Source organism: Neolamprologus multifasciatus, chromosome 12, assembly GCF_963576455.1.
Source record: "Neolamprologus multifasciatus chromosome 12, fNeoMul1.2, whole genome shotgun sequence".
NCBI classification, from domain to species: Eukaryota; Metazoa; Chordata; class Actinopteri; order Cichliformes; family Cichlidae; genus Neolamprologus; species Neolamprologus multifasciatus.
Window position 1 is genome coordinate 12,720,242 of NC_140450.1, and position 27,345 is coordinate 12,747,586.

Below are 27,345 nucleotides of genomic sequence, written 5' to 3' on the forward strand. Positions count from 1 at the left end.
TATAGGACACGTGCAAAATGTATCAGTGCTTTTGAGGTAACCTCGGTCATATCAGAGTTTAGATTTCTAGACGCATTATAAAAAAAAAAATGAGACTGAAAATACCCATCCATGTAAATACACCTAAACTTGTCCCTTGCTGTATGTAATGTGTTATCCACTGCAGTGTGATTTAGGCTACAGTGACACAGAAAGGCTCTAAAAGTGCTTTTAATGAACAGAAATGTTTAAACGCTAAAAGAAATAAATGTTTGGAGTCGATATTCAATTCTAAATCACAACAACAGCCGGCTGCTCCCTCATTTTTCACAGTGGCTGGATCCACATGTTTGATTTGGCACAGAGTTTATGCTGGATGCTGATGCAACACTCCTATTTGTCAGGCTTGAGACTGGCAGTGGGAGTACACTAGCTTCTGAGCCCCCAAGGCTGGCTGTGTTTCCTCCCAGTCTAAAACCAGGGATCTTGCTATTGAAAAGCAAATGTGTCAACCAGTACACCATGGAGCCACAAGGAAGCCCTCTATAAAATATTTTCACGTTTCATGAAGTTTTTAACCAAACTTTGTAGATTCCATGTCTGGACAACCTTGAGCTTTGCTTGTGTTTTTTTACATCACACAAACATTTGCAGGCATGGCCAAAATAACTGAATCTAATAATATTTTGTAATGAGACTGTAACAACTGTAAAAGCTACAGAATGGACACATCTGGCCTACGGCAAAATGCCTCACATGATCAGAAATGCCAAGTTACAAAAAACAACCACAACAACAACAACAACAACCGTACACAACGTTCACGCTCTGTCTCTTATGCGCTTTCAGCTACAAACATGCTCCCAACCCTCGGCAGGTCAAAGCTCCACGCCACTGCCAGCTTCGAGAGCTGCAAGCCAGCTGCAAGGACAGAGAGCCCGCCATCGCAGCTGTGAGCAAGTCCTGCAAGAAGGCAGCAGCGGCAGCTGCCAGAGTCAGCAGCTGTAAACAAGCTGCTTCATCTCCCAGAATTTCTCCAGCAATTAAAAAAAAAAATGCTTTCTGCAGAATTATCAAAGGGAAAATACCTGAAGTTGGCAGAGGTTTGTAAAGCTCCAAGTACTGCTCTCCATGCAACACCTAAAAAACAAACAAACAAAAAGAAAAATGAATATAGCAGTTACGACATATAATTATAAAAGTCATAAAGCCTCAGTTACTGTTTTAAGCAAGACTTTGTAAAGTGTTATAACAGGGGTGCTTTTTCCCCCCTCTCTTTAATGCCAGCTTGTGCTTCCTCATATTTCCTCTCCTCCCAAAACTCAGAAACTGTCACTCCCCCCGCCCCCTCTCTCTGCCATGATCTTTTAAATCCATGAATTTGCCTTGAGGAAACTAGAGAGGAAGCTTCTGGAGGAACTAAGAGCTTTTATAATCAAGCGGCGTGATGCATAAACTCCTCACCTCCATGTGACAGTTGATTCTTACAGCGCTTACTTTGTAGTGTTTGTGCATATGGATCAACAGATAATAAAACAAAACACAGTCAGACGGTGAGATGCAAACAATGTGCCATCACCCCGTGTGTGACAACACATTTGAATATATGGGATAACTTAACGCTAATGTGTTGAAGCGTGTCACAAAGCGGCAGTTTGTTTTTAAAACATACACACATTTGTCGACAGCTATGTGGCACGTTATTGTGCAAACAATGCAAAGAAAGAACAAAACGCCAGTGAGTGGTGCTGCTAATAGGACGAAGATGATAAATCATCAGCTCCATTAACAAAGTTAGGAATCTAAATATATAAAAGGCCAGGTGATTAAGCTGTTTGGCACATCACAACTAACTGACATCGCTTAAGACTGATGTTGGGGTGTTAAGCATTTCTCATTCGGCAGCTCCGGCTTATCCGTCCTTGTATCGCTCCCTCACGTTCTCGCCGCAAAGACGCGACAAAGAGATGCAAGCGTAACCGCCGATGGGATGCATTAGCATAATTAAAAGCATCCCGTACGATACGAACATGTACGTACAACAACAAAAAAAGTCAAACTCAGCTGCACACAAGGACAAATACAGACACGGCAGACATCAACATGCACGTTTTCTAACCTGGGTAAAATCTATGTTGAGTCCAGGGACTGAGCTCAGACCACCACCCATCATAGCTGCCTGGGAGGGAATGACCCCGAAGGTGGGGAGGCAGCTGAAGTCCGGATGGCCTTCATACAGGAACCTACATTAAAATGCAAGTGTTAGTGCTCAGTGAAACAGCATACCTCTGTAGGAAAAGGTTGCTGACAGATAAAAAGAACAGCACAGATGGCTGCACAGGCGTTTCAGCGTGGATGGAATCCAGCGCATTTTTCCCCCCCCTCCATGCAGGTCAAGGTAAAAGTAATGATTGAAGCCATGATTAGCATTATTTTCTGTCTAATTTCATATAATTTGCCTTTTTACAACTACTGAGGAAACTACAGTCAATAACACAAACACATGCAGAATCACACCTCAGATGGTCTGGGTCCTTGGTGGACATGCCGACACCCAGCGCATACAGGATACACTGGGTATGGTTGAAGCTGAAAGTGGTTGGAGGAAGTTTTTGTCCCACTGCTTTAGTCTGAGAAGAGAAAACAGAAAGGGTCAGTACACCATGTAATGGAACTACACACACACCAAGAGAAAAGGCATTTCTAAATGGCTACATGTATTTTTTAGGACGCTGAAATGAACACGATCATTTAAGAAAACACTGAGCAGCAGATGAAATGCCGGCTTATCAGAAGATCAGTTGCTTCGCTTCAGGTGCCGGTGATAATTGATAATGATGATGATGATATAATAATAATGATAATGGATTGCATTTATATAGCGCTTTTCGGGACCCCTCAAAGCGCTTTACAATTCCACTATTCATTCACTCTCACATTCATACACTGGTGAAGGGAAGCTACAGTTGTAGCCACAGCTGCCCTGGGGCAGACTGACAGAAGCGAGGCTGCCATATTGCGCCATCGGCCCCTCTGGCCATCACCAGTAGGCGGTAGGTGAAGTGTCTTGCCCAAGGACCAACGACCGAGACTGTCCGAGCCAGGGCTCGAACCGGCAACCTTCCAATTACAAGACAAACACCCAACTCTTGAGCCATGATCTTTAAATGCACCCCTCCCTCTTTCAAAAATTTATTCAATCTGACAACAATTAGGCTGCAGACATCCAGTTTAAACAAGTGAGTGCATATCTTCCAAAGTTAGAAGGAAATTTGTTAGACTCTTTTTTTGTTAATCACCCTCCGCTGTTGTTAAGCAGCGAGTCGCTGTCTAGAGTAACACAAAGAAATTTTACAGTTAATCGTTACTATGGATTGTTTCCTCTTCGCTCATCTGACTCTGACTTGATTAGATTTAATCACCCATCACATTACAAGTGCATTAAAGAGTTTATCATCAGGTCTGAAAAAGAGGCGTCCACACCGACGCCTGAAAGATTTTGTTTAACTTATTCTTTAATATACAAGAACCACGTAGAAAACAAAAGTATGCAGAACAGCTAATAAAATATTATAAAAGGAGACCGCATCAGAAGATATAGAAAGATTCTCCCCAGATGATCACATATTTGATTTGGCTGTGATCTGTGAGGGAGGTAGTTTGAGGACTCGTGGGACCTCAGAGTTGAAAGGAATCAGCAGTTCAGAAATGTACTCCTGTGTCGCACCAGGCAGAGCTTTGTGAGCGATCAGCAATCAGTCCAAAACAATCCCGGTCTTGAACGGTGGCCAGCGCAGGGAGGCCAGAAATTGAGCCATGTTAAATTTGTGCTTGCACTTCTCTTAACGAGCAGCCGGAAAATGACCTGAAACTCGAACACGCCATCGCAGTAATCGAGTGTTAATGACATAGTCACAAATGTCTTTTAAAGGTCTCAGCGGTATTGTAAATATTTTAAAGCCCTCGTTAATCCCTGGCTGAGGTTGGTAGGAGGTTGTTACTGGTAGAAGGTTTATGAATATAGCATATCTGAATAATTTTCTGCGGCCTGACTGAAACTCATCATGAAACCACCAAAAGAAGAAATCTCTTTTGAAAGAATGATGGTGCAAAAAATAAATAATTTTTTCAGAATTTTAAGGCCTTGATAAAAATCCCATTTCTCAATCCCAGAAACTGAGGTGTGATTAAATAAATATTTTATTTGTCAGCATAATATTGTCAAATTTAAATATGCTTGAGTGCATCCTATAAACTCGAAACTGCTTAAAAAAAATGTATTTTTTACTGAAGGATAAAACATATTCCAGGAAAAGCATGAAGGTCCTCTGGGTTCTCAGAAGCAGCTTTCTGTGTAATATGAATGTTGTTTATCATTGTACTGAAGCACTAGTACGCGACACATAAGAGCACAAACTGTATTAAGTGTCTGACTCAAACAGAGCAGGAAAGGGGGTGAAACGGTCCCGCTGACTCCTTCATGTTAGCGAGTATTATTAAGACATACAAGAAATCCAGTTAAAGCGCACTATAAATATACATCTCTGGCAACATTACAGTCACAGCAGTACTGCAGTTACTCATTTGTCATGTTTACAGCCACTGTGCTGTAAATAAGACAGCTATTGTTCGAAACAATATTGCTTGGCAGAATGGTGCGATTCACACTCTGCATAATATCACCTCTCAGCTGATCGAAAGACATCATAAAACCTGGCCTCTGGAGAGCAGTTTTTAATTAAAACTGCATTTAAATGCAGATGTGGGGAATTGTGTGTTTTCAGACCGATTCCAGCTTCCCAGTACTTGGGAATATTATTAGTGCCTGCTCTCCTGCATGCACACGGCGAGATTAAAGCTGCAGTTGAGGAGCGGGGATAAAAAGCAGTAGTGGCTTGTGTAGGAGTAAGTCAAGTTAGCTAGTTACTTGAGTGAGATGATATGGGAGAGGGAAAAAAAAAAGGTTTAAAGCAAAAGGACAGCTTTGTTGTCCGGTCTCTCTTCACTCATTTACTGTCTGCTCCACACTGCAGATCTATGTTTTTGTTTCTCTTCTTTCCATCTATTATTCAGTGTACAAATATGTAACTTCAAATTAAGCTTGCTGATATTTTGCCACTTTTTCCTCATATATTAATTATTGCTTTTCCAATGAAGAGTCAGACTGGTGATAAAATTTTAATTGTTACTCAGTTAGTTGATCAAAACACATGATACATAGTACTCTGTTAATTCTGTTTGATAAATCCATAACAACTGTTTCACCTCCACCTGAAACTGATGCACATTTTAAGTCATGATTGAGATTTTTGCATTTGTCCTATTGTTTTTTCAGATATTTCTGTTAGTCGTGCAAAACCATGTTGCTAAATATATCAATATAACACTAAACTTACATGAATAATAAAACGCACTTTATGGGCATTTTTATAATACTTTTACTCCTTATATTAAAACTATTGTTGCCAATTTCTGATAAAGTACACCAACCTAAAACTAAAGGAGTACTTGCAGTTTCCTCATTATTGCCCAAGCAGTTATCAGCAGATGGATCCACATATTTGGGTTGGCACAGACTTTTCACTCTTCCTGGCACAATCCTCACATTTATCCCAGATTGGGACCGGCACGAGGAGTTCACTACCTTGTGACAGGTTTTTTTTTTTCTTCCCTACACTTAGCTTTTTATGTATTAAAGGAGGAGGAGGATAATGTGATCATCCCAGGCACACAACTGCTAGAGTATGAATGTAACTAAGACTGTATTCATTCTGAATGGCAGCCATGAAATATGAATATATGAAATAATATGAAATACCTTGATATCCACCTTGCATGTGGAGAGAGGTCAATACAATACCAAGAAAGTCACATGTGTGTCTTGGGTGACACATGGACCCAGCAATCATCAAAATTCCTACAATAACTCCGGCGGTCAACCAGAATTCATATACCCTTAGTTACAGTTTTAACTCTTGTTTCATTCCATTGTTCCTGACTGCAAGAGACGGCATGAAATACCTGGATGACTCATACCCACAAAGTCAGAGGGGATCTCCACTCACCACAAGCTCAGACTGCAGGGAAAAAGGGGGGCAGCCATATTACCCCTGTAGAAGCAGGCAAAGAAGGAAGCCCAACCAACAGCGGCACAGAATTTGGAAACCTCAAAGTCTTTAAGCTCCTGAAGTGGTATCAACAACCGAGTGTGAAAGGGGTTCCCTTCCTGTGCCCATAACGGACAAAGAATGCATCCGTTATAGAACTCAGCACTTGTGCCAATCTACAGTCTTACAGCCTGAAAAGGGCAAAGTTGACATTAGAACACAGGTCCTCTGCCCCCTCTCTGAGTGCCAAAGGCAGACAAAATAATAGGTATGACAGGTGGACAGCATTCTGGAAAGAAAAGAAGTGATGAGAAACAAAGTAATCCCACGCCCATTAGGATGACAACACAAACAGTCCATGGCAGCAGACAGGACATGAAGTTCAGTTACATGCTTTGTTGATGCAACAGTGAGAAGAAAGGCAGTCTTACCAGATAACCATCTCTGGTAACTCCCCTCGAGGGGTTCAAAGGATGGAGAAGACAAAGCTTCCAGAACGATTGTGTTTTCCATGAAGGAAGTGACAGCATGTTGTGGCCAAAGGCAAAGAGCACCATTCAGAAAATGACCCACCAGAGGATGACACCCAACATAACAATTATCCACCACAACATGATGGGCTGAGACAGGCGCGACATACACTTGGATAGTTAAGACTGAGAGCCGGTGGTTCAGTAACATTTGGAAATACAAGCTTAGAGCACTGCTAAGGGACCACATGTTGATCTTTACACCAGCTGGAAATGAGCTTTCACCTATTGGTAATACAATACCCTAACTAATGATGCCCAATTAATTAATATGGTCTGGGCCCGGGTTTCCTCAGAAGAACTCAAAGGTTTGCCCAGCCCTTCAGTGACCATACATATAGATGAAGGAGATCTGAGTGTGGAAGAAAAAACACACCCCTGCAGCTGAGATAGGACATCAAAACTCAGTGGGATCACTGGGAACCAAACCCTCCCCGGTCAGTATGTATCCCTCTATCCTGTGAAGTGCATGAGCAAAGGAAGCAAGAGAAGACATACAGCAGGCAATCTGGCCAGGGGTGTGCCAGTGTGTGCTCTGGTAGCCTAGTTGGTTTTAAGGGAGAGAAGAACAGTAGATTGCTTTGGAAATGTTGAGACACCAAACAGGTTGACTGTCACACCGCCATATATCCTTTCACTGGGACAGGGCTTCTAGCAGCACGCCTGCAGCCTCATTGTGCACACCTGTTAAAAAGCCACATCAGGTTGCTTGCACCACTCAGCTCACATATGTAATTTTGACGGCATTACGTCTTCATCCCTGTGCATGTGTGCGATGGATATCCAGTTATTTCATAGTCTCTTGCAGTCAGATAGAATGAAACAGAACAGGGCTGCACTATGGCCTAATATAAGATAACTAAAGACTATTGAGTTTTGAATAAGGCCAACCTACATGAGTAAAAAGTGCAAGAACAAAAATATATGGCTCACACAAACATAATAAATACATTTCAATATGATCGAGTTCTGTTTCTGTCTGCTTTATGGAAGCGTTAGAAAGATTAACCTTGAAACCTGGAGTTTGAATTGCATTATGAAAAAAAAAAAAAAAGGTGCTTTCTTCTCTTTTTCACCCCATTTAGAAAACGACACAGAAACATCTCTGTATGAACCAAGATATTTCAATGACACTACCATAATTACTACTGTTGAATGAACGTGGCACTAAACTAGAATAAAAACCTCTATATTTTAACCTTGCTATGCCTCTGGTATATTGCTTCGCCTACATAAATGTTACAACAAATAATATTTTGGGCTATCAGACCTGTATACAGATTGAGCTCCATGGCATGCCAGCAATACAGAAGCAGCACAGCTGATAACTTAAGTAGTGTGTGTACCTCTTAGCATGACAAGGACAAAGGCACAAATGCAACTAGCAGAGCATGTGTGGGCAGAACTACACACAGACACACACAGACACACACAAAAGTCAGCCGAGGACACGATTGTGATGTTTGTCTTGAGGCTACAGTGTGACTCTGTTCCAAATCTCCTAACCAGGGAGCCACAAAAGCTCAGAGAGCCACAGCAGAGAGGACAGTGATACACAAGAGTGAGTATACCTCATTTCACATTTAGGCACTGAATCATGATATTATTGAACCTGGCTAGTAAGTGCTGTTAATGACTCACAGGATTTAAAAGAACAGTTTGCCAAAAAAAAAAAAAAAAAAAAAAAAAAAAAAAAGGTAATTTTGAGAAGGCAAATCAATGAAACACCAAGAAACAAAATGTGCACCGATGTGAAAGTACAGTTTAACACCGAGCAGATTTTAGTTTTGTTTCAAACAACATACAGCAGAAGAAAAAATTATTTAACCAAGGCAGCTAGTAATACTGACATTATCTTTGACTTGTACAATTTATTGTCGTTAGAGCCTACAACTGGGTGAAAGTATGGATATACACTAGACAGGCCTGTTGCAGGCCTATTTATCATATTTCATACTAATGCATGAAAGTTTTGTTGTTGTTGCTTAACATTGTTTTGAAATCTTGTTTTTTATAAAACATTGAGTTTTATGTGTAAAATGACACAAAATCTGATTCTAAAATATACAAACATTCCACAAGTGCTCATTTTTCTTTATTGTTTTTAGACATTTGATTCCATTATACATAAAAGGTAAATGTTTCACAGTCAGCTTTTTTTTTTTTTAATTTCTACATGAATTCATTTACTGAAAACCCCAAATATTGTCCAGAAATGTATAGGCATGTATTTGGTGTACACTGTAACCACTGAACCATTAAAAACACCCTCACTGTGCATCATCTGGCACCTAATAATATTTTTAAGCAATGCATTACCTAACCAATGCAGATTTCACACTCCACTGAATAGTGTTCATTCCGTCTTTCTTCTAGATGTGGCAATTCACATACACAGTTAATTAGCCATTCTATCAGGCAATGGCAACACAATTCAAAATAAGTTTATAAATATTTGTGCAAAAAGAGAATTTGGTTTGAGTAGCATTTTGGACATCTGTTGGGCAGTTTAACTACTGCATACTACACGCAGCTCAATGCAAGCTCAATTTGGCCATTTATGTGGAGAACCATGTTAGGATGCAGCACTACTTGCAGCTTGATGTTTTATTTAGGAGCTCAGCCGTGTTTGAGCTGTAACAAGTTCCCTTTTCTGAGCTTCAGTAACAGGAAACACACTAAAGTAAAGGAGAACATATCCAGGGATTCATCGCTGCTCTGTGGTGCGCCAACAGCTTAGGTACTTTACATTTTAAAAGCTAGTTTGAGCAGGCCCTTGTCTGGTACCATCCAATATTTACAGGTGACATCCAAGTACACAGGCATGTCTTAGGAGCAGTTTCTGAGTGGTTTATTGTTGTTCCCAACTAAATTTAATGTGTTGACATTAGAAAGTCATGATTTGCCATATTTGAAACACGGTTTACAGCTGCATGTGTCATTATGACCCAGCTATATCAAGGAGTAGAACAGTCTCAGTAGGAAGAATGATAGTAATTAAATAAAGAAGACAAAACAGATGACTGAGTAACACCGATGGCAATAAGGTTAAGAACTGCAGAAGCCAGGAAACAGTGGAAGACTTTAAAAAAAAATCTTGTATGTCTGTTTTTTTTACATCATAAAAAGGAAAGCATGAATGGATATGGGTTTCTTTATTCATGTTTCCTAAATGCATCCCAGATGCATTAGATAATAAAGTCCTGATGTTTTTAATTAACCCTCTCAGGCTCAAATTAAACTTTTTGTTGCTAATGCACAACCAAGTCCTGCAGTGGTACTTCTGAGTAAAAAAACCTCAGAAAATATGTATGCGGGGTAATCAGGTTGTTGGTTTTTAACTGTTGCAAATCGGCAACGCCTGCCTTGAGAGGGTTAAAAGCTATGTTTACAGTTATCTAAACTGTTCCAGATATATCTCCTGAAGTTACAATACTAACCAGCTAGCTCAAATGCTATAATGCTACTCTGTACCTGAAGATGCAACTGTTCCACACCCTGATCCCTTTCAGGCATTTATACCATGTCATGGACAAATTGCTACGATACCAGTATGAAAGTCATTCGATTTATAGTCAGATGCTAGGGTAGATGCCCTAGATGCTAGGGCAAAGCCTTCAAAACATCAATCCACAAATCAGTTAGACCTGTCCCAGTAGCTACTTCCACTTTTACTAACATACACTGGCTCTGTATTAAACACATGCAGTGATCCCCTCCAGACAAAGACATGCGTTTTGCAAACCATTTAATAAACAGCTGCTCTGAGTTTTTGTTTACATCTGACTGATATCTGACATCCACCTTTGATGTTTCTCATGTTCCACAGTTCATATAAAGCACAGCAGCCAAGAGACAGCAGTTAGGACTCTTGTAAATACAGATTTTAAACTAAACTTTATGATTAATTTTATATCAACATTGAACTAAAGAAGAAAAAAAAAAAAGCAAGAAAACACATTAACAGATTATTTTACTTACAGGATCAATCCCTGATCCCAAGCCTGCAGAGGCTGCAGCTGCTGCTGGATTCACACCAACATCACCCTGCGATTCCACTTGAGACAGCACACTCACCATTGACTGCAAAGACTCTAAATAAATGTGAGAGCGATACATGCTGTTAGCCAACCAAGATAATCATGTTACTTCTCAGCAAGATGAATTTATTCCTCAGCAATAGTCAAAGAGTTTTGTTTTCATTTGGAAATAAACACAGCATGAGTGAAGTGTTGAAACTGGCTCTCTTATACGAGTAGAAATCAACAATTGCTACAGAAGAGGAAACTACCCGTCTTAAAGGAAAACCAATGACATTTGTAAAACAACTGTGTGAGGTTTGTTTTATCTATGCGAACAATAACTTACACAGATTGTTTTTATTGTGCCACTAATTTAGATGCTGCACTTAGCTTAATATATTGTAAAGGCATGACAATAATAATTAGTCTTCTCGTGTAGCTCTTGGTAATATAACGAAAAAGCATCAACATAATCATCTGCTAAATGTCAAATGTTTCATTAAGCATATTGTGTAGAGTGGGGTGTGGTTTTTACAACTCGGCTAATGAAGGAGAGTAGTTCAGGGAGCCGTTTTATATAGCAGCATGCTGGGACCTGGACACGGACACGCACGTACACGAACGCACACACACACACACACACCCCAAGCTGTGCAGCAAGTCTAAGAAGTATCTTCAGTGTGTTTCACCATGCTGGGCAGTCTCCAGCCGAGTATACAGTTTGCATGCATGTGTGTTGCAAACAGAAGAAAGACTGTTGCCTCCCCCCAATTCCTTCTGCACCGCTTGTTTTTCCCCCTCCCCCCCTCCCCATCATGCTGGATTTGACCAAATACTCCTCATCTAGGTACTGCATTCCATTTCACATTTATTACATATTAGAATTTTGCAACACATAAATTATATATAGTTTGTGTATACAGACAGCCAAATATAATTATGCTTTTTTTAAACCAAATAGTTATAAACAAATGGCATCTATTCAAGTTTCACTAATTCAATATAAGACAAACCATTAACAGAAAAAAAAATCTGTATTGCAGAAATTAAACGGTTATACTGTAATCAATGTTAAATAATGACCAATGAAAATATGGGTGTTTTCAATCTAAAATCATGATAACAGCTCCTTAGAGATGCAAAATTTGTTCAAAAAAGAGAGAAAAATGAAAGAAAGACAAAATTATCACAGTTTGATCATTTTTGGGGTTCATTTGAGGAAAGCAATCAGCCAGATAATCTAAATTACAGCAACACATCTGCAGGAATAAGGTTAATGTTCGCGCTACAGATGCATCCACACTGGAGAAGATTTACAGCAAAGTGGCGGCTGACCAGAGAAAATGAATGACATCTGGCGACTTCAAGTCAAACAATCTAAATCACAGTCAAACACAAAGTGGGCAGAACGCAAAAAAATTTGATCAACATCCAGGGTAGCAATTGAATTGTCCCCCAATGAGAGCACAGTATCACTCATTGGTGATCATATGAGCTGGTAGTAAGTATATTAAAAGGTTACCAAGACAACAACAGCCAGCCATCAAAGCGATGCAAGACACAACTTAACAGCTCTAAAAATATATTTTTAGCATATATTAAATGAATGCAAATAAAGTCACCTTCTTCCAGGTCATATCGGCTCTAAATAAACATTATATCTTTCTTAATATAATGCAAAAAGTCTCCCTCTATAAGCCTAAAGGAACATCTTAGTCCCCTGGAGGTTTGAATATTATGACATAATCAGTATACACCCTACCAATGAGCTAAAATGACCAGTTTTCTACTGTTTATGCAACTATAATACTTTATAAAACCATTGTATCATTGTAATGGCATGACAATAACATTAATCTATATCTACAAAAGGTTGAATTATGCATGACATACTATGTGATCACGTCGCCTAGCAACAACCAAACAGACTACAACAACATTTATATAATTGAGCAGGACCTGAGCATTGCAGGAGACCTACAATTACTGTAATTACATTTTCTACGTGTAATTAAATATCCGTATGAGCAGATGAAATAATACAGCAGCATGGGCATGTGGTAGTATGTTCAGCTCTTTAGCATTTATTGTTTAACTGTTAAAAGGCTGCAAAACAGGAATTTGGTTGCGTTTTTCAAACCTCACTCTGAGGTCTTTGAATTTCGAAATATTCTTTCAAAGGTCTCTTATGTGTAGTCGCTCATTCTGGTTTCACAGTTAGGAAACTGCAAAGACTGATTTTTTTTTTTTAACCCAGCTATAGAACAACAACCCTGGGGTTCATGTTTCAGTGAAACTATACAAATGCTGAATAAATGAATTTCAGTCTAAAACATACTGATCCAGAAGCAGCTTTAAAATGGAAATACATGCGAGCCCTTATGTACCTGCAGAATAAACATTTCTCTATTCACACAGTTGTTTGCACGAGTCCTGCGGGTTCTCAGGTTGTTTTAAGAACACCCAAAAAGTGTAAATGTAACAACAAAGGCGACACAACTCTTTAAATATATATGCTGATTCAACCTGTTGCCGCATGAACAAAGGAAAATAGCTGAAACGTGCACGGACCGGGACCAGGGTAAGACTGAGAAGTCCAGAGATCCTATTACCGTCACTCAGCGGCAGGCACTTACCAAACAGAGGTAGCAACAAATAAGATACAAATGAGGTGGTACTACAAAGCCATGCTAATGAGACCAGCTAGTGCCCTGTGGGACTGCCACCCCCATTCTGTTAATGTTAACACCGCCAACCTCTCTTTGAATGTGGATATGAAAGGAAGGATAAGGTGGAGGAGGTGGAGAGAAATAATAATCAACAATCGCCAGTCTCTTGTTTGCTGGAGCTCTTTTCTGAACAATACTACACTCGTTCACACTCAACATCATATTGAACTTGGCTTCTTTTCTCCACCTCATTCACATCAATCTCCACCACCATCTGCTCCTCAGTCTTTGATTGTTACCTAACTCACTGTAAATACAGATGATTTCAGAAGGTTATCACCCTCATAAGTGCCGAGCCTGACAGCATGACTACATGAGGGCTAACAATCCAGGCGCTTTTATTTTTCCTTTCATTGAGCTCTTCAAAAGTGGTTCCACTCAAAAGAGGCTAATCCTAACTTTAATTAAAAGACAGGTCTCAAAACACAGCTTTTTTATTTCCCTCTCTTCTAACAATCAACCAATATCACATCAATGTTGCAACAAAACTGCAGATTTATTTGGGTATAAACCAGTATTGTGGAAAATGACAATGTCAATTGTCAATGACAATGAAAAAAGGTTGTGTATATCTAGACATTTACTAAGGCCGTGCTACTAAAACATGAAAGACATGAATTTCTTTAGAGTAGCACAAAGTTAGCCCACTACTACTCCAAGACCAAAGGGCAAATTATGTAGCTATGTAATGATCTGAAATCTGAATAATTCTGACTCAACAAAGAGTGAGTCAAACAAGTGTGAAAGTGTGATCCAGGCACTAATAAGGAAAGCCGCTGTGAAAATAGTCTAATCTCTGGTCTGTGTTGCGTGGTTACTGCTTTGAAGAGAAATGATTCAGCTCACAGTGAATGACCATTCAAGACTAAAGGCAAGAAATCAATTCTTAAAGACCGTGTTTTACATTTTCATAAAAGCTTACATCTTTTAACAATGATGGTTGTCAATTACTTTGAAGGATAAGACCACTGAGCTTCAGTAACATGAAATAATTCACATGTGAAACTGTCAAAAGCCGTGCTTGCAGTCTTGGTGAAACGTTACACTAGAGCACATCTGTGACGACTATCTGCTCAGAGAAAGCACATGGCACAGTGGCTTGCAGTGCTGTGAGTCCATGTTTAGACAACCCGATCACTTCAGAGTGTAATATTTGTTTAACTTAAAAACTTTCTGGGAGGCACTTGAGCTCAGCGGGGAGCAGACAAGCATAGGGTTAAAGTGCAGTAGCGCAGGTTCAAGTCCGACCTGTACCACATGTCTCATTTACCCATTCACAGCCATGAGTATCTTGCCCATCCAGACTGGTAAACATTTTTATGTTTCTGAATTGCACTGCATTTCTCACAGTTTCATTACTGCTTAGTAATTAGTTTGCAAGACAAGTTGGCATCTTCCATGCAAACTAATGATTCCCTGTTAGCACCCAAAGCAATCACAAGGAGGTTTCAGTGCAGCCTCTTTGCAACCAGTGTCATGCTAGCAACTGCCAGCAAACTCACAACCAGTTGGGGAGTACAGATTACTCGCCAGTGCAGTGGTTGCCAGTTGCTCGCTGTAAGATCAATAAAACTATCTGACTGAGGCCTCAGGTAATGATGGTAATTTTAATGTCCAGTCTGGACACAGACAACAAGTTCAGCGGAAAACAATTAAATCACATCCGAAATCCAAATGACAAGCATCTCAACAGCATTCATTTTAATTCAATTTAGCTCATCTTTGCCTGTTTAGGCTGAATTACTAAGTTTTACTCCACTATGAGTGAAAGGGGGAAAAAGCCTGCCTATTCAGAGTGTCTTTATTCATTCTTTTCTCTCTGAGCCCATATTTTGTCATGTCATGTGTGTGTATATTGTCCTCAAGTGTGTCCAATAAGATAAAAGAAAAAAAAAAATAGTATCTGCAAAAGTGTGAGGACCCACCTCATATAGATCAGCTGCATGCAATATATGTTTTTTACTCCTACCTGAAGGCCTGACCGTTTCTGTGAGCCATGTATTAGTCATTATGAACAATCTGCTTTTATGATTAAACTGTATTAAACATATTTTAATATAGTAAAAAATACAGCTAAAACCCATGAGGATGGACTTGAAGTCGTGTGTGTGTGTATATTGTCCTCAAGTGTGACGATACACTTATACATTTTTCTGTAGGTTACCAATTGCGTAAGTGTGTATTTGGCCTGGTGCATCACTGACCTTGTACATTAGCAGGTTTGGTGGCATCTGTGAAGTCACATATTTTTTCCCAGTGGTCCCTGATGGACTCGGGTTTCATGGATTGGTTCCTCTGTCTCACTATATAGCCCTGAGTACGCTCCCAGCGCACTACACACACACAAATACAGGGGTCATGGCACAGTATAAACCCCACACATACTGTAGCAGCAGTCTGGGGGACTAATGAATATGGCAAATGCATACAGACATTTCCTCTGGACAAAACACACAGTACTCACATTTACCAATCCACCCTGCACCAACCTAAAGGGAGTCAAACATGAAGAGAACAGCAAATGCACATGGAGATTAAGAAATATTGCCTCTCTATAGAAAAATAATATGCTATTGTACATTATTTTTCTCCAAGATGAAACAAAGCTACAAGGAGTATAGTGACAGTTTCAGTACCTCAAACAGTCCTCCATTCTCCTGGCATTGTTCATGACAGAGCCAGAGGACCAAAGGAGCAACATACTCAGGCTTCAGAGACGCCACAAGATCTACATAAAACAAAACATCTGGTTTACATCTGTAATAAAGGGCAAAGAAGGTCTTGATTTTTAAAATATGTTGCATTTGGTTCATTTATACATGGAGTACAATACTACATATTGTTTGTTTTTGCATTTAACTTATAATCTTCTGCAAGACAGATGGCAAAAACATGAACTGGCTTCACATGAAGAAACAAACAGAATGCTTGAATTCATGAGACCAGGTCAGTATCAGTCCTAGTACTAGCAATCTGTTAGCGAAATATTTCTTAAACATGCTGGAATTAACTGAAAAAAGAAAATATGGCACAAGCTTAAACTTTTTTTTTAATATCCCTTGTGTGTGCTGAAAATATCTGTACCCTAGTGGTAAAAAGAAGCCCTTCTGCTTCACTGAACTCGCTGCTGCTTAGCAAGATGGGTTTTGTCATTAATTTTTTTTAGAAAAGTGTCAGTGAGTGAAAGCAAACATATGGAACCAAGTCATTTACTAAGGTGAGGCCCCTGTGACAGTTGGCACAACGCAGTGTGCGACAGATGCTACCGTAGGCTGGCACGGCAGGGCAACAAAACCTTTCCCTTAATTCACTTAATACTTCTTATTCCAGAGCTGCAGTCACAAAGCATGCTCAGTGTAACTGTGACGTTCAGATTTTTACAAATACCGAGTCAGGGGTTGGAAAAACATTCCCAGTCCCAGTTATTCTTAAGGGTGATGTTTTTTTGTTTTGTGTTATATTAATACACAAGATAAGATTGCCAATTCTATATCTTAGTTGCTTAATCTTAATTGTAGGCATTCAATCCTGATTGCCCCTTTCTAAAATGCGTTCAACACAAAAACTAAATGATTTATTAGCTTACTTTTTCTCTTAATACTGGAAGACAACACATACAGTATTGCAAGGAGGACATAGCTGCCTGCTTAAATAAAGGGCTGACACATTAAAACTTTTAAAGCACTCACAGGGTGCATGATTTCATCATGGCCCTTGGAAAAGCAAGAAAACACTGCTCTTGAATATTAGATGAAAAATTTGCATGTCGAACGGGAGTGCTGTTGCCTCAAATTTTGTAAATCCACATTACATGGTATTACATTATGCAACTGCTCTCAAAAAATGCTTTGGTTAAAACCCATTTGTCCATTTCAGCCTGTTCAATGAGATAAAATTAAAAAAAAAAAAAAAACATTATCTGTAAGGGTGTGTGTACCTACATCATATAGACCAGCTGCATACAATATATATGTTTATATATGTTAATATATGTTTTTTACTCTTACCTGGAGGCATGACTGTTTCTGTGAGCCGTGACCCAGCAACAGGAGCAATCGTATTGCAGTGGATGTTGTACTTGCGACCCTCAATTGCCAAAGTGTTAGCCAGCCCCAGCAAGCCCAGCTTGGCAGCGCTGTAGTTGGCCTGGCCAAAGTTGCCATAGATCCCTGCGGCTGAAGCAGTCATGATGATTCTGGCCACAGAAAACCAGAGGCAACGTTAGGATTAATACAAAGTGACAGGCATCACGAAGGAGTCATAAGAGACCCAGACGGCCTCTCCACACACAATCTTACAAAGACTTAGATATTTTTCATGCCTGCTTACACCCAGGAACGTGCATATGTAAGCATCTAGTCATGCAATCCTAGCATGTTTACACAGACACTAGCTTTATCAAGGTGACCATCATAAACAACGCTACATTAGGTGCAGGAGACTTCTGAGGAACACCTTGCCGGTCATCAGATACAATACTCTGTATAATAATATCAATTTCTGTGCTCAAATGTCTCAGTCAGTTTTCTGAGTCTCAGCACAGTAATATTTAAAGAGCATCGCATGATAAAATGTTGCACCAGGGACTTGATCCAGAACATAAACACATTATGTAAGTGTATTCCTTCATGTTTTCATATAGTGAGTGAGCAGGGGAGTCAGGCTATGACCTTTATCATTTCATTTCTTTCTGCTGTGGTTTTACCTTTAAATGTACCGTACATTTTTGTTTGAGGTGACTGCACACCGAGATTGGATTTTAAAATTTCCCATGAGCACTGCAAAATACAGAGGGATGACAAATTAAATGAAAAACAAAAACACAAAGTGTAAGGCGGTGGACCAAGATGTGCTTATGGAACAGGCTTAATAAAGCTTGACATTATTTCTATACATTTCTGGAACTCTACTGACATTGTTCATTCTCGAGACAGTCCCTCCTCTGGTGTTCTGCTGATGGTGGTGGACAGCTTCTTGTAAGATGTCAGTACATCCTTTTTTGCACCATTTAATGATCTCTTCGTGGCCCACTGACGGGGACATTGTGTTATTGGGTTATAGATGGTTTAAAACTAAAGCTAATCACGCAGAACTCTTTGGAAGAGGAATAATTTTAAAAAATAAGATGTGGGGTGTGGAGCCTGGACTTGTCTTCTGAAATGTTTGAGAAGCACTGCTCCAACTGGGGCAAGTAGATCCAAACTATACCAAAAAGCAGCCAACCACAGCTGCCGGACAACCTTCATTCAGTATCAGCAACATTATTACCAAAGGTTGTTTTATTCTACACAGTAATAAGATGCTCTCGAGCTCAGTGCAGTACAAATGTTACTTTAGTGTTTATGAGCTGCTATTTGTGTAAAATGGCTTGTGTGCACTTGAGAAGGACATCTATTACTTACGATAACACTTGAGCAACATTCCTCTGCAAACTATAACACAGACTTTTTTCTGAACATAAATAAAACAGGCTTTTGTTCAGAGTCTGTTTTGCATGTCACGAAAAGCCCATCTGTAATTAATAAAAATCTCAATAACAGTTCCGTTCCAGAAAACAGCCACTGCTAATGTTATTAGCTGCACATGCAACAGAGGCCTGTTAGTAAAACCCCCATTAATCAAACACCGGAATATGCACTGCATGTCTGTTCAAGTCTACACTGTCATCATTTATCTTCCATAAGCAACGCATGGCATTGTTAAAGCAAAAATCAATACAAACTTCATCTGCTAACTTCATCACTGTTTCAAGTTAGTAACAATCATCCACTAGAATGGCTGAGCGACATGGAAAAAATATTAGCATGTTATAAATCAAATCACAATTTCTGTCAAGATTAAAGGTTCACTTTTGCTCCTAAGTGAAGATTAAGGTTGATTTTGTTTCAAATACTATTTATTTTACTGTCCGAACTTGAACATGATGAATATACTGAAGAACAACACAACTAACACCGGTATATATAACATATAATAAAGTAAAATCTTCAGCTTTTACAGAAGAACATAAAAGAAAAAGGGAAACTTAATTGTTTCATCAGTTCCAAATAAACAATGTATACATTTATACATTGTAATCTAAAATAACTGTCGCCAAAGCCAGTCTGTACATATCCTCAGTACAAGTTCAAGAAAGTCTTAAATGTTAACAAAGGAGAACATAAACACAACTGACATATTCACTCGGTTGTGGTCCGCTTTGCTCCAAGGCAGCCAAAGAAATAAATTATTTTAGATAAGGCAAAAGAAGTGTAGGATAGTCTCAGTGGAGTGGGCAGTAAGCTTCATATGGAACAGATGTGCAACTTGACCACAATTCCAATGTGGTCAAGTTCGACACAGCTGTTCAGTCGTCTCTCTACAAATAATGAGTGGCGGAAAGTAAAAAGCTGCACCAAGAGCAAAACACTAAGATGCCAGCTGGACGTTAGCCACAGCTAATAAAAAAAATGGGACTAATGCTAATGGCACCCCCAGATCTGTTTGCAGTGTTTGCAGATCTCTGAAATATTCCTGAAATCCCTCTGTGTACGGTGCCTTATGGGCAAAAGGCAACTTTCGTAAAATGACTTCAGGTTGAGAACAAGTTGATTATTTCAATATTAAAACGGTGCTATGGAACATCAAGCTGGTGTTTTGGGAATTAGACAAAAATCAGACTAAATTGTATTAGTCACAGACAAATCCTGGTAATTCCAAAAGGCTTACAGACTCTTTCTAACACTGCATGTCTTGATCAAGCAGTTTTTATGGTGTAAGATAGTAGGGAAAAAAAGCAAAAACAAAACCATAAATCATGCTAATAAAAGCATGTAAAAAAAAAAAAAAAAAAAAAAATCATAAAAACAACCCAAAAACAACCCAAGATATGAATTTGGTTTTGCACCATTTGAGGTCTATTTGTATTAAAGAATAGTGACTAAAGCAGCATCTGAATATGTCTATGACAATTATCCTCAAGAGACCACTTAATCATAGTCAACGTTTTTTGTCGGCCTATCTTTAGTACTGTTGCTGACGTATGAACATGGATCACATGGTACCGAGGTCTTGATAACACTCCAGTAATGTTGCCTGTTGAGGATACTGTAACTTGACAGATCTAAGGAAAGAAAAATATCCTACCCACGTAATAAGAGGATGACACAGTTTTACCTGCGTCAATAGCTGTTACAAGCTGAGCTACTTACCTGCCAAACTTTTGGTTTTTCATGTGGTTCCAGGCAGCTCGAGTCACTAAGAAAGAGCCTCTCAAGTGAACTCTTTGAATGAGGTCTGTGATGCAGAGTAAGAGGAAAAACACAAGTAAACATTAATGCATAACAATACACATCTCTGATATTTAGCATTAGAACAGTGTGGTTCGAAGCATATGGCAGGTTTTAAACACAATTTAAAACATATTGATCTACCTATATCATTGTGGGGTAAATAAAAGAAGACACACAGGTAATCAAGTAAATATGTAATTAAAGTGTAATTACCCCAATCCAAATCACTCGTCCTGGCAAATGATCGGTCACGAAGTATTCTTGGTAGGGAAAAGCAAAGAAAGGGTTTTAGCATTTTTTTCCCTGCATTTAGACTTTTTCCCCCTTTTTTTAAATAAGCCAATATTACATGCTCAAATGAATCTGGAAACTGCAACCAAATGGCCATTCTAATAGCACATGAGACGAGTAAACATTTTTTTAATAATAAATAAAAAAATAAAATGTGTGATTGTTGCTATTAGAGGACTTACCCAGCATTGTTTACAACAACATCTGGAAAAAAATGTACGATATTAAAGTCAGTGAATAACTGTAACGACATTGCTGACAATCATTTTATGATCATTTCGTAAATCAGTAGTGACAGGTATCAGCACTAGTGGCCGCAGGATTTCCATAGAAGGTTTATACACACCTATTCTTCCAAATGCATCCAATGCTGTCTGGATCAGCTTCTCTCCATCTTCTACAGAATCTGCATAGACATAACAAAACTGTCATTTTTCACAGTTTTACATTCTTTCTTTTTTTTTTTCTTTTTGAGAAATTGGTCTTAAAAGATTGTTTCTTGTTAGCTTTAGTTCAGGTTGTACTTCAAAGTGAGATTAACCAAGTTCAAAATCTGAGTTTTTCATATCACAAAAGTGACTATTTTCCCCCTCGGTACAATCACAGCGACAACATATGTTGAATATATGAATATATAATCTAGTTGGGAATTTTAGGTTAAAATCGACTGGAATCAGCATTTTTTTCACCAAATTTAATACAGATGCTCTGCTGAGTTAATACATTTTATATGTACAAGTTGTTAAGGAGCCTACCTTACGTACATTATGTCATGAATGAAGCTCAGCTGTAAAGTTACATCAGTGTAGACCATCAGATTTATCAGATAACATAATTAACTCGAGTTAAACTGTTTATTTTACCTCTCTGTGCACTAAATCCAAAGATTAATGATTTTCTGCGGCATTAATTTCCTGTCTTATTTGCAAGATGTTGCATTTCACTGCTTTATTTTTATTTTATTTATAGATGTTGTCACCTTTTTTTCATTATCATCATGTGATAATGATCGGAGCAGGCAGCAATTTGTGCAGAGGAAGAGTCAGATGACATGTGAAAAGCCACTTTTTATGTTAGCACTCACAGAGGCTGAAGCAGGAATCCGGGCTTAACAAAGAAAGTTGATAACCACTGTTGCAGTACCCGTTATCTACAGCTGGGGTTTTATCAAGCCAGCTAACGCAAAGAAAGCCTGACTATATTGGACTTCCTTTATAGTTGGCTCATAGTTATATATACAGAAGCAATGAGCAGATTTGGGAGGCATATAAGAAACTTTTATAGTGATAAAGATTATAGCCTCACTCTTCTTTCAAGTTTAAGTATTGATGTGATGTGTGGCAAAAAAAATGGACAAAAAGTCAACATTTAAAATCGCCAATAAAACAGAGTGATTGTTTTGTTTTCAAAAACGATTTTTTTCTCCTAAAGGTGAGACACATCTTCAATACTCACCAACAGTTTCATCACTGAGCAAGTCCAACTGATAGAAATCAATACTATTTTTCACTCAGCCATTACATGAACTAAATACATGAAGCAAGCAGAAGAGAAGAGAAGAACTCACCATAGTTCGCCACTGCCTTGCCTCCCTTCGCTCTTATCTCTTCCACCACCTTATCAGCAGCTGCAGAACTCTTTCCGCCTCCTTTAGTGTCTGCCCCAAGGTCATTCACTTTATTGCAACGAGGAGAAAAAGATTAGCAATAATGGGGTGAGTTTTGCAATTCTCCATGAGTGATTAGGTTAAGAAAACAGCATAGGCAAGCTGATTCCTTGACAGAGTTAAGATCAAATTCAGTCATGGCAGGAGGAATATACTGAAATTTGAAAATATTTATGCCTGCAACTGTGTAATTTTAAGAATAAAAGAACCAACAGTCATAATGCAAGCTTCTTACCGACAATTTCAATATAATTTATCTTAGTCCAACTTCTCCCTCCACCAATTCTGTGTAGCACCTCAATTCAGGACATTTGTTACAGAAGATCTGTTGCGCCCCACATTTTTGGAACCAACTGTCATGTGTTGCACTTTGTAATATGGAAGTCAGTCGCAGTCTCTTAAAACTGAATCAGTGAATCCCAAATCAACTCAACGTCAGCCTGGAACGCCACTAAACCAGCAGGTATTTTCACCAGTATGTCATACAGATGCAGCAATCTGCACGTTTTTGCTCATTTCAGGTAAAAATCAGCTGGTGCTTTAGTGTAGTCAGCAGCAAGTGATATGAACATAAAGTGGTATAAACTTTATGTTCAAACTATGAACAGGATATATGAAACTAGCTGGATCCATGCGGAGCTAGTATCATATTGTATTCCAATATGATACTCACTAATATTTTTTTAAATTAAAAAAATAAAAATACAGCACTGAGAGACCACAACTTCCCAGAAAGGGCAAGGTCTATATTTACAACTTTGATGTTTTATGATTCTGACATAACCCTATTATGGCATCGTATTGAAAAAAATAAGAAGTGTGTTGTACAGCTCTCTCCATGCCCTTTCATATGATATATTACTCAATATGGTTTCTTTAAAAGAAATTTAATGGTCAACTTCGACCTTGGGAAGTAACAATAAAGGTCAAGGTCAAATGCTTAGCCAACCAAGGTACTCATGTCCCCCAAGGCCTAGTAAACGCTCTGAAGCTTGAGGACAACCCATAAAAAAAAAAAAAATTGTGGGTAATATGAAGTTTGTACTGATTTTCACATTTGGTGGGACCTTCACTCGATTTTCGCCAAAGTGGAATCAGCTCGAGCGGTTGTTGGTCTCCACTGTCACACAAAATTTGAATATGATAACTTGAAAATTGTGGATGCTAGACTGCTAAAAAACAGATGAACTAAACAGAGTATTCTCTCTCTAAAGGGAGGGAGTATGTAAACTAACTAAATTACAGGTTAGGTGTTTACCAGTGTAACAGGGTCATAAATCACATTTGTTATAATTACACAAAATGTGTTCTAAACCCCCAAACCGTTCCTTTTATACCTGACTTTTAGGACCTCCAAGCCTGTAGTTATGTTCATTATCAGTTAGAGCCCCTCCTCATTCTTTTCTTCTTCTTCTTTGGTGCAATCCTATAAATACAATGTACCCCTTTTGCCTCTCCCCTTTTCTACAATTTCCCTGTGGGAGAGGTGGGTGTCATTTCTTTTCCAACACCTTAAAACACACATATAATTCATATTTAGCCACCCTGATGTTTATGATTGCGATTTTAGTTCAATTATTGTCATTATTAAGCCTGTTTTTGTTAGATGTTATAAGTGTGTAGTATGTGTGTATCATAAATGTGTCTTAGGCGCCATAAATGCTAGCATGAATATATACTCCTTTCTAGCTTGGAAGTTGTGGTGGGTTGAGCTAACCCTCTTCCCCACTGTTTGTATTTGGTCGTAGGAGCTGGAGTGGGCAAATTATTTACTTGGAGGTCTTTCTTTCTTTTACCTTTTTTATCAGGTATGTCGGATTTCATGTTGTTGTTTTTGTTTTATTTTATGTCAAATATATTACGTGTAAATGCATACTTTATGTTTAATATAAAAATAAATGCCAGCCCTTTTTCTACAATTCCCCTGTGGGAGAGGAGCTGGAGTGGGCAAATTATTTACTTGGAGGTCTTTCTTTCTTTTACCTTTTTTATCAGACACAACGCAGAATCACACTGGTTACACCAGCACAGGTTAAGCCTACAGCTATGTTACCATGGCAGCTTAACTTGGTACATTGCCATTGCCTATCTGGAAACTATGTCCCTATACCACATTTGATAAATCTATCAGGGAACTTGGTGTAACATTTGACTCAGCTTTCTTTCTAGATGCTCATATTACATCTGCTTCACTGTTGCTTTTATGCTGAGTTCCATTGTGTCACACTCTGAATTGGAAATTGTTATTCATGCCTTGATTTCATCACGTCTGGATTATTGTAATTAAGTTTTCACTTTTCTTTCCCAAGCCTCCCTGGAACATCTGCAGGTTGTTCAGAACCTGACTAAATCTTCCAAGATTTCACATATCACAGCATTGCTAATTATCTTCCACAGGCTCCACATTAACTTCAGAGTCCAATTTTTAAGATTCTGGTTTTGACTTTTGGAGCTCTGCATGGACAAGCACTAGCACACATCGGTGAACTTTTACATCTGTACATCCCCAGGAGATCCCTGGGGTCTTTTGAATAGGGTCAGCTGGCTATGTAGGACATAAGGCTGAGAACTAAAGGAAGACAGCGCTCTTCCAACAGTAGCTCTCCCTCTGACCCTGGAATATGTCGACTCAGTGATGTCTTTGAAAGGGCAGCAAAAATTCAGTGTTTTTAATTTAATTTATTTTTTTAAGTAACTTTTTCATTTTAATGTTTTGGAATTTTTCTTGTGTAGCTGTTTGTAATATTTATGTTGAAAGGTGCTATATAAATAAATAAGATTTGACTTTGCTTCATTGACCTGGATAATCCAAATTCTGCTTTGTTGCACGTGTCCCAGGACATCTTAACAATACTACGATAGAAACACAAGGTAAAATAAGTGAAAAATTAATATCTTTTATTTACCTATTACTGAGGCACCTCTCTCAGCAAAAGCCAGTGCATATTCTCTGCCAAGACCTGTGCAAAGAAAGACAGATGAGTAAAAAGCTATAAGCTTACTTCCAAAGAATGAAAAAACCCATCACCACCTGCAGCACTGCTGTGTCGTTGCTGCATGCCCTTTCACACACTTTCCCTGGAGCTACGAGCCATTGCAACATTCGTACTTTGATCTCCGTTTCCATTAAATAAAAAGACCGACAGACGTCTGTTTCTGCTCGAATTAAAATAGCTCATGTTGTATAACAATAACAAACGTTTGCTTTACTGACTTTGCTTTGGTATACTATATTGCAGTTATTGCCCAGTGTTAGCAGTCAGCAAGACGCCGTGATTAGAGCAGCTGTGCAGCTAACAAACGCGCACGAAGAGAAAAGATTAATGCAATTTCCGTCCTAATAACTGGGCTGCTCACTAAGGAACTAACTCCACAACTACCAGATTAGCATTTGGTGCTAACAATACAGAGGCTATTTTAGCGTCAACATAGTCGACAGCTCAGCTAACGGCGATTTTTACCTCCTCCGGCCCCAGTAACAAGCACGACTCTTCCCTCGAAAGACAGAGACATTGTTTTTAGATATTTCCTGTCTGGTTTGAGAGGGTCACAGAAGCTACAAAAGCTGCAGCACTGGCTTTCTGAGACAGCAGGATGAACTCTGACAAGTTCCACTTCCGCTATATAAGGAGGCTGTAACGAGCAGTGACCAATCAGAAGCCAGGATTTTATTACAACGTTTTTATCATTACACGTGTAATCTGTGTACTTTGACCTCAAATTTTGATATTAAAATTATTCAGGCTGTTTTATGACATTGTCCAATTCACATAATCTGCAGCATCTGAATTGTACAACAAGAAAGATAATCAGTCGAAAAAGATAAAGGATAATGGTGATGAAATCTCAAAGACTGCTTGTATTAGCGGCAGTGCAGGTGTTCTTATGCTTCACAACAATTATTAAAACACCAATTTTATTCATATCTCCAGCTGTAAACTGCAAAACAGTTTGCTTTTCAGCACGGATGACGTTCTTTCTTCCATTATCCACTAAGTTTCAAAACATCTTGAGGAAAGCATATGCTCATTTGCCTTTTAGTGTTTTTAATCTCCCCCCCCCCCCTTTAGTGTCAAACACTTAGAAGTTACTTCTTCAATTATCAAGTGGTATCTCTCTAACGCATTTCTAACAATAGTGACTCAGCAGGTTAAGTTCAACAATACTCTGTCTGAGCCAGTACAACAGAACAAGTATGTAGGCTACTTAAACAGTCACAGAGAATGCTGTGTGATCCATCTGAGTACATTCTGTACTCTTTGTATGAGTTGCTACCAACATTGGTTGCTACCATCAGGCAGATGGTTTAGAGTTCATCAGGGAGAAATTAACCATTTTAAGAACTCCTTTGCTCCTCTGTGAATCAGAATATTAAGCTCTAGCCTAAAATAAGTTGAGGCTTCACAGGTTGCAATATAAGCCAGTTCAAAGCCAGTTGGAGAGATGCAGATTGTTTGGTTGTTTTTGATTTTAAATCACTGTTTTTATCTCCTAGCGTTACATACCCATATCTAAATAATCAACAAAATAAAGTTGGCAAATATCCTAATTTTATTCATAATAGTCATATTTAATACATTTATTTTACAGCCCTTACAATACTATTTATTCTATATCCTAGTACAGATAATAAGAAGTCCTGCATATTAATTATGCATATTGCGGGACTGGCAGTAGGTTAGACCTGTAAGGGATAGCCCACCTGTGGTGGGATGTAATGATGTATTTGAACGCAACAAACAGAACCGTT

General features: G+C 38.8%; 1 protein-coding gene across 1 annotated transcript in view; it reads right to left on the bottom strand.

Annotated features, from left to right (window-relative positions):
• hsd17b4 (hydroxysteroid (17-beta) dehydrogenase 4) overlaps window positions 1-26,211 on the bottom strand; it is a 38,885-nt gene extending 12,674 nt beyond the window's left edge. Inside the window, exons 1-15 of the mRNA XM_085181142.1 lie at window positions 26,057-26,211; window positions 25,502-25,555; window positions 22,497-22,604; window positions 21,276-21,335; window positions 21,112-21,133; window positions 20,852-20,898; window positions 20,558-20,642; window positions 17,375-17,562; window positions 16,004-16,095; window positions 15,832-15,856; window positions 15,572-15,700; window positions 10,598-10,710; window positions 2,497-2,609; window positions 2,099-2,222; window positions 1,068-1,119 (exon numbers count right to left, since the gene is read on the bottom strand). Of these exons, the coding sequence (XP_085037268.1) occupies window positions 1,068-1,119; window positions 2,099-2,222; window positions 2,497-2,609; window positions 10,598-10,710; window positions 15,572-15,700; window positions 15,832-15,856; window positions 16,004-16,095; window positions 17,375-17,562; window positions 20,558-20,642; window positions 20,852-20,898; window positions 21,112-21,133; window positions 21,276-21,335; window positions 22,497-22,604; window positions 25,502-25,555; window positions 26,057-26,108 (1,264 nt within the window). The 5' untranslated portion in view covers window positions 26,109-26,211. The remainder of the gene's footprint in view (window positions 1-1,067; window positions 1,120-2,098; window positions 2,223-2,496; window positions 2,610-10,597; window positions 10,711-15,571; window positions 15,701-15,831; window positions 15,857-16,003; window positions 16,096-17,374; window positions 17,563-20,557; window positions 20,643-20,851; window positions 20,899-21,111; window positions 21,134-21,275; window positions 21,336-22,496; window positions 22,605-25,501; window positions 25,556-26,056) is intronic.
• Between the last annotated feature and the right edge of the window lie 1,134 nt (window positions 26,212-27,345).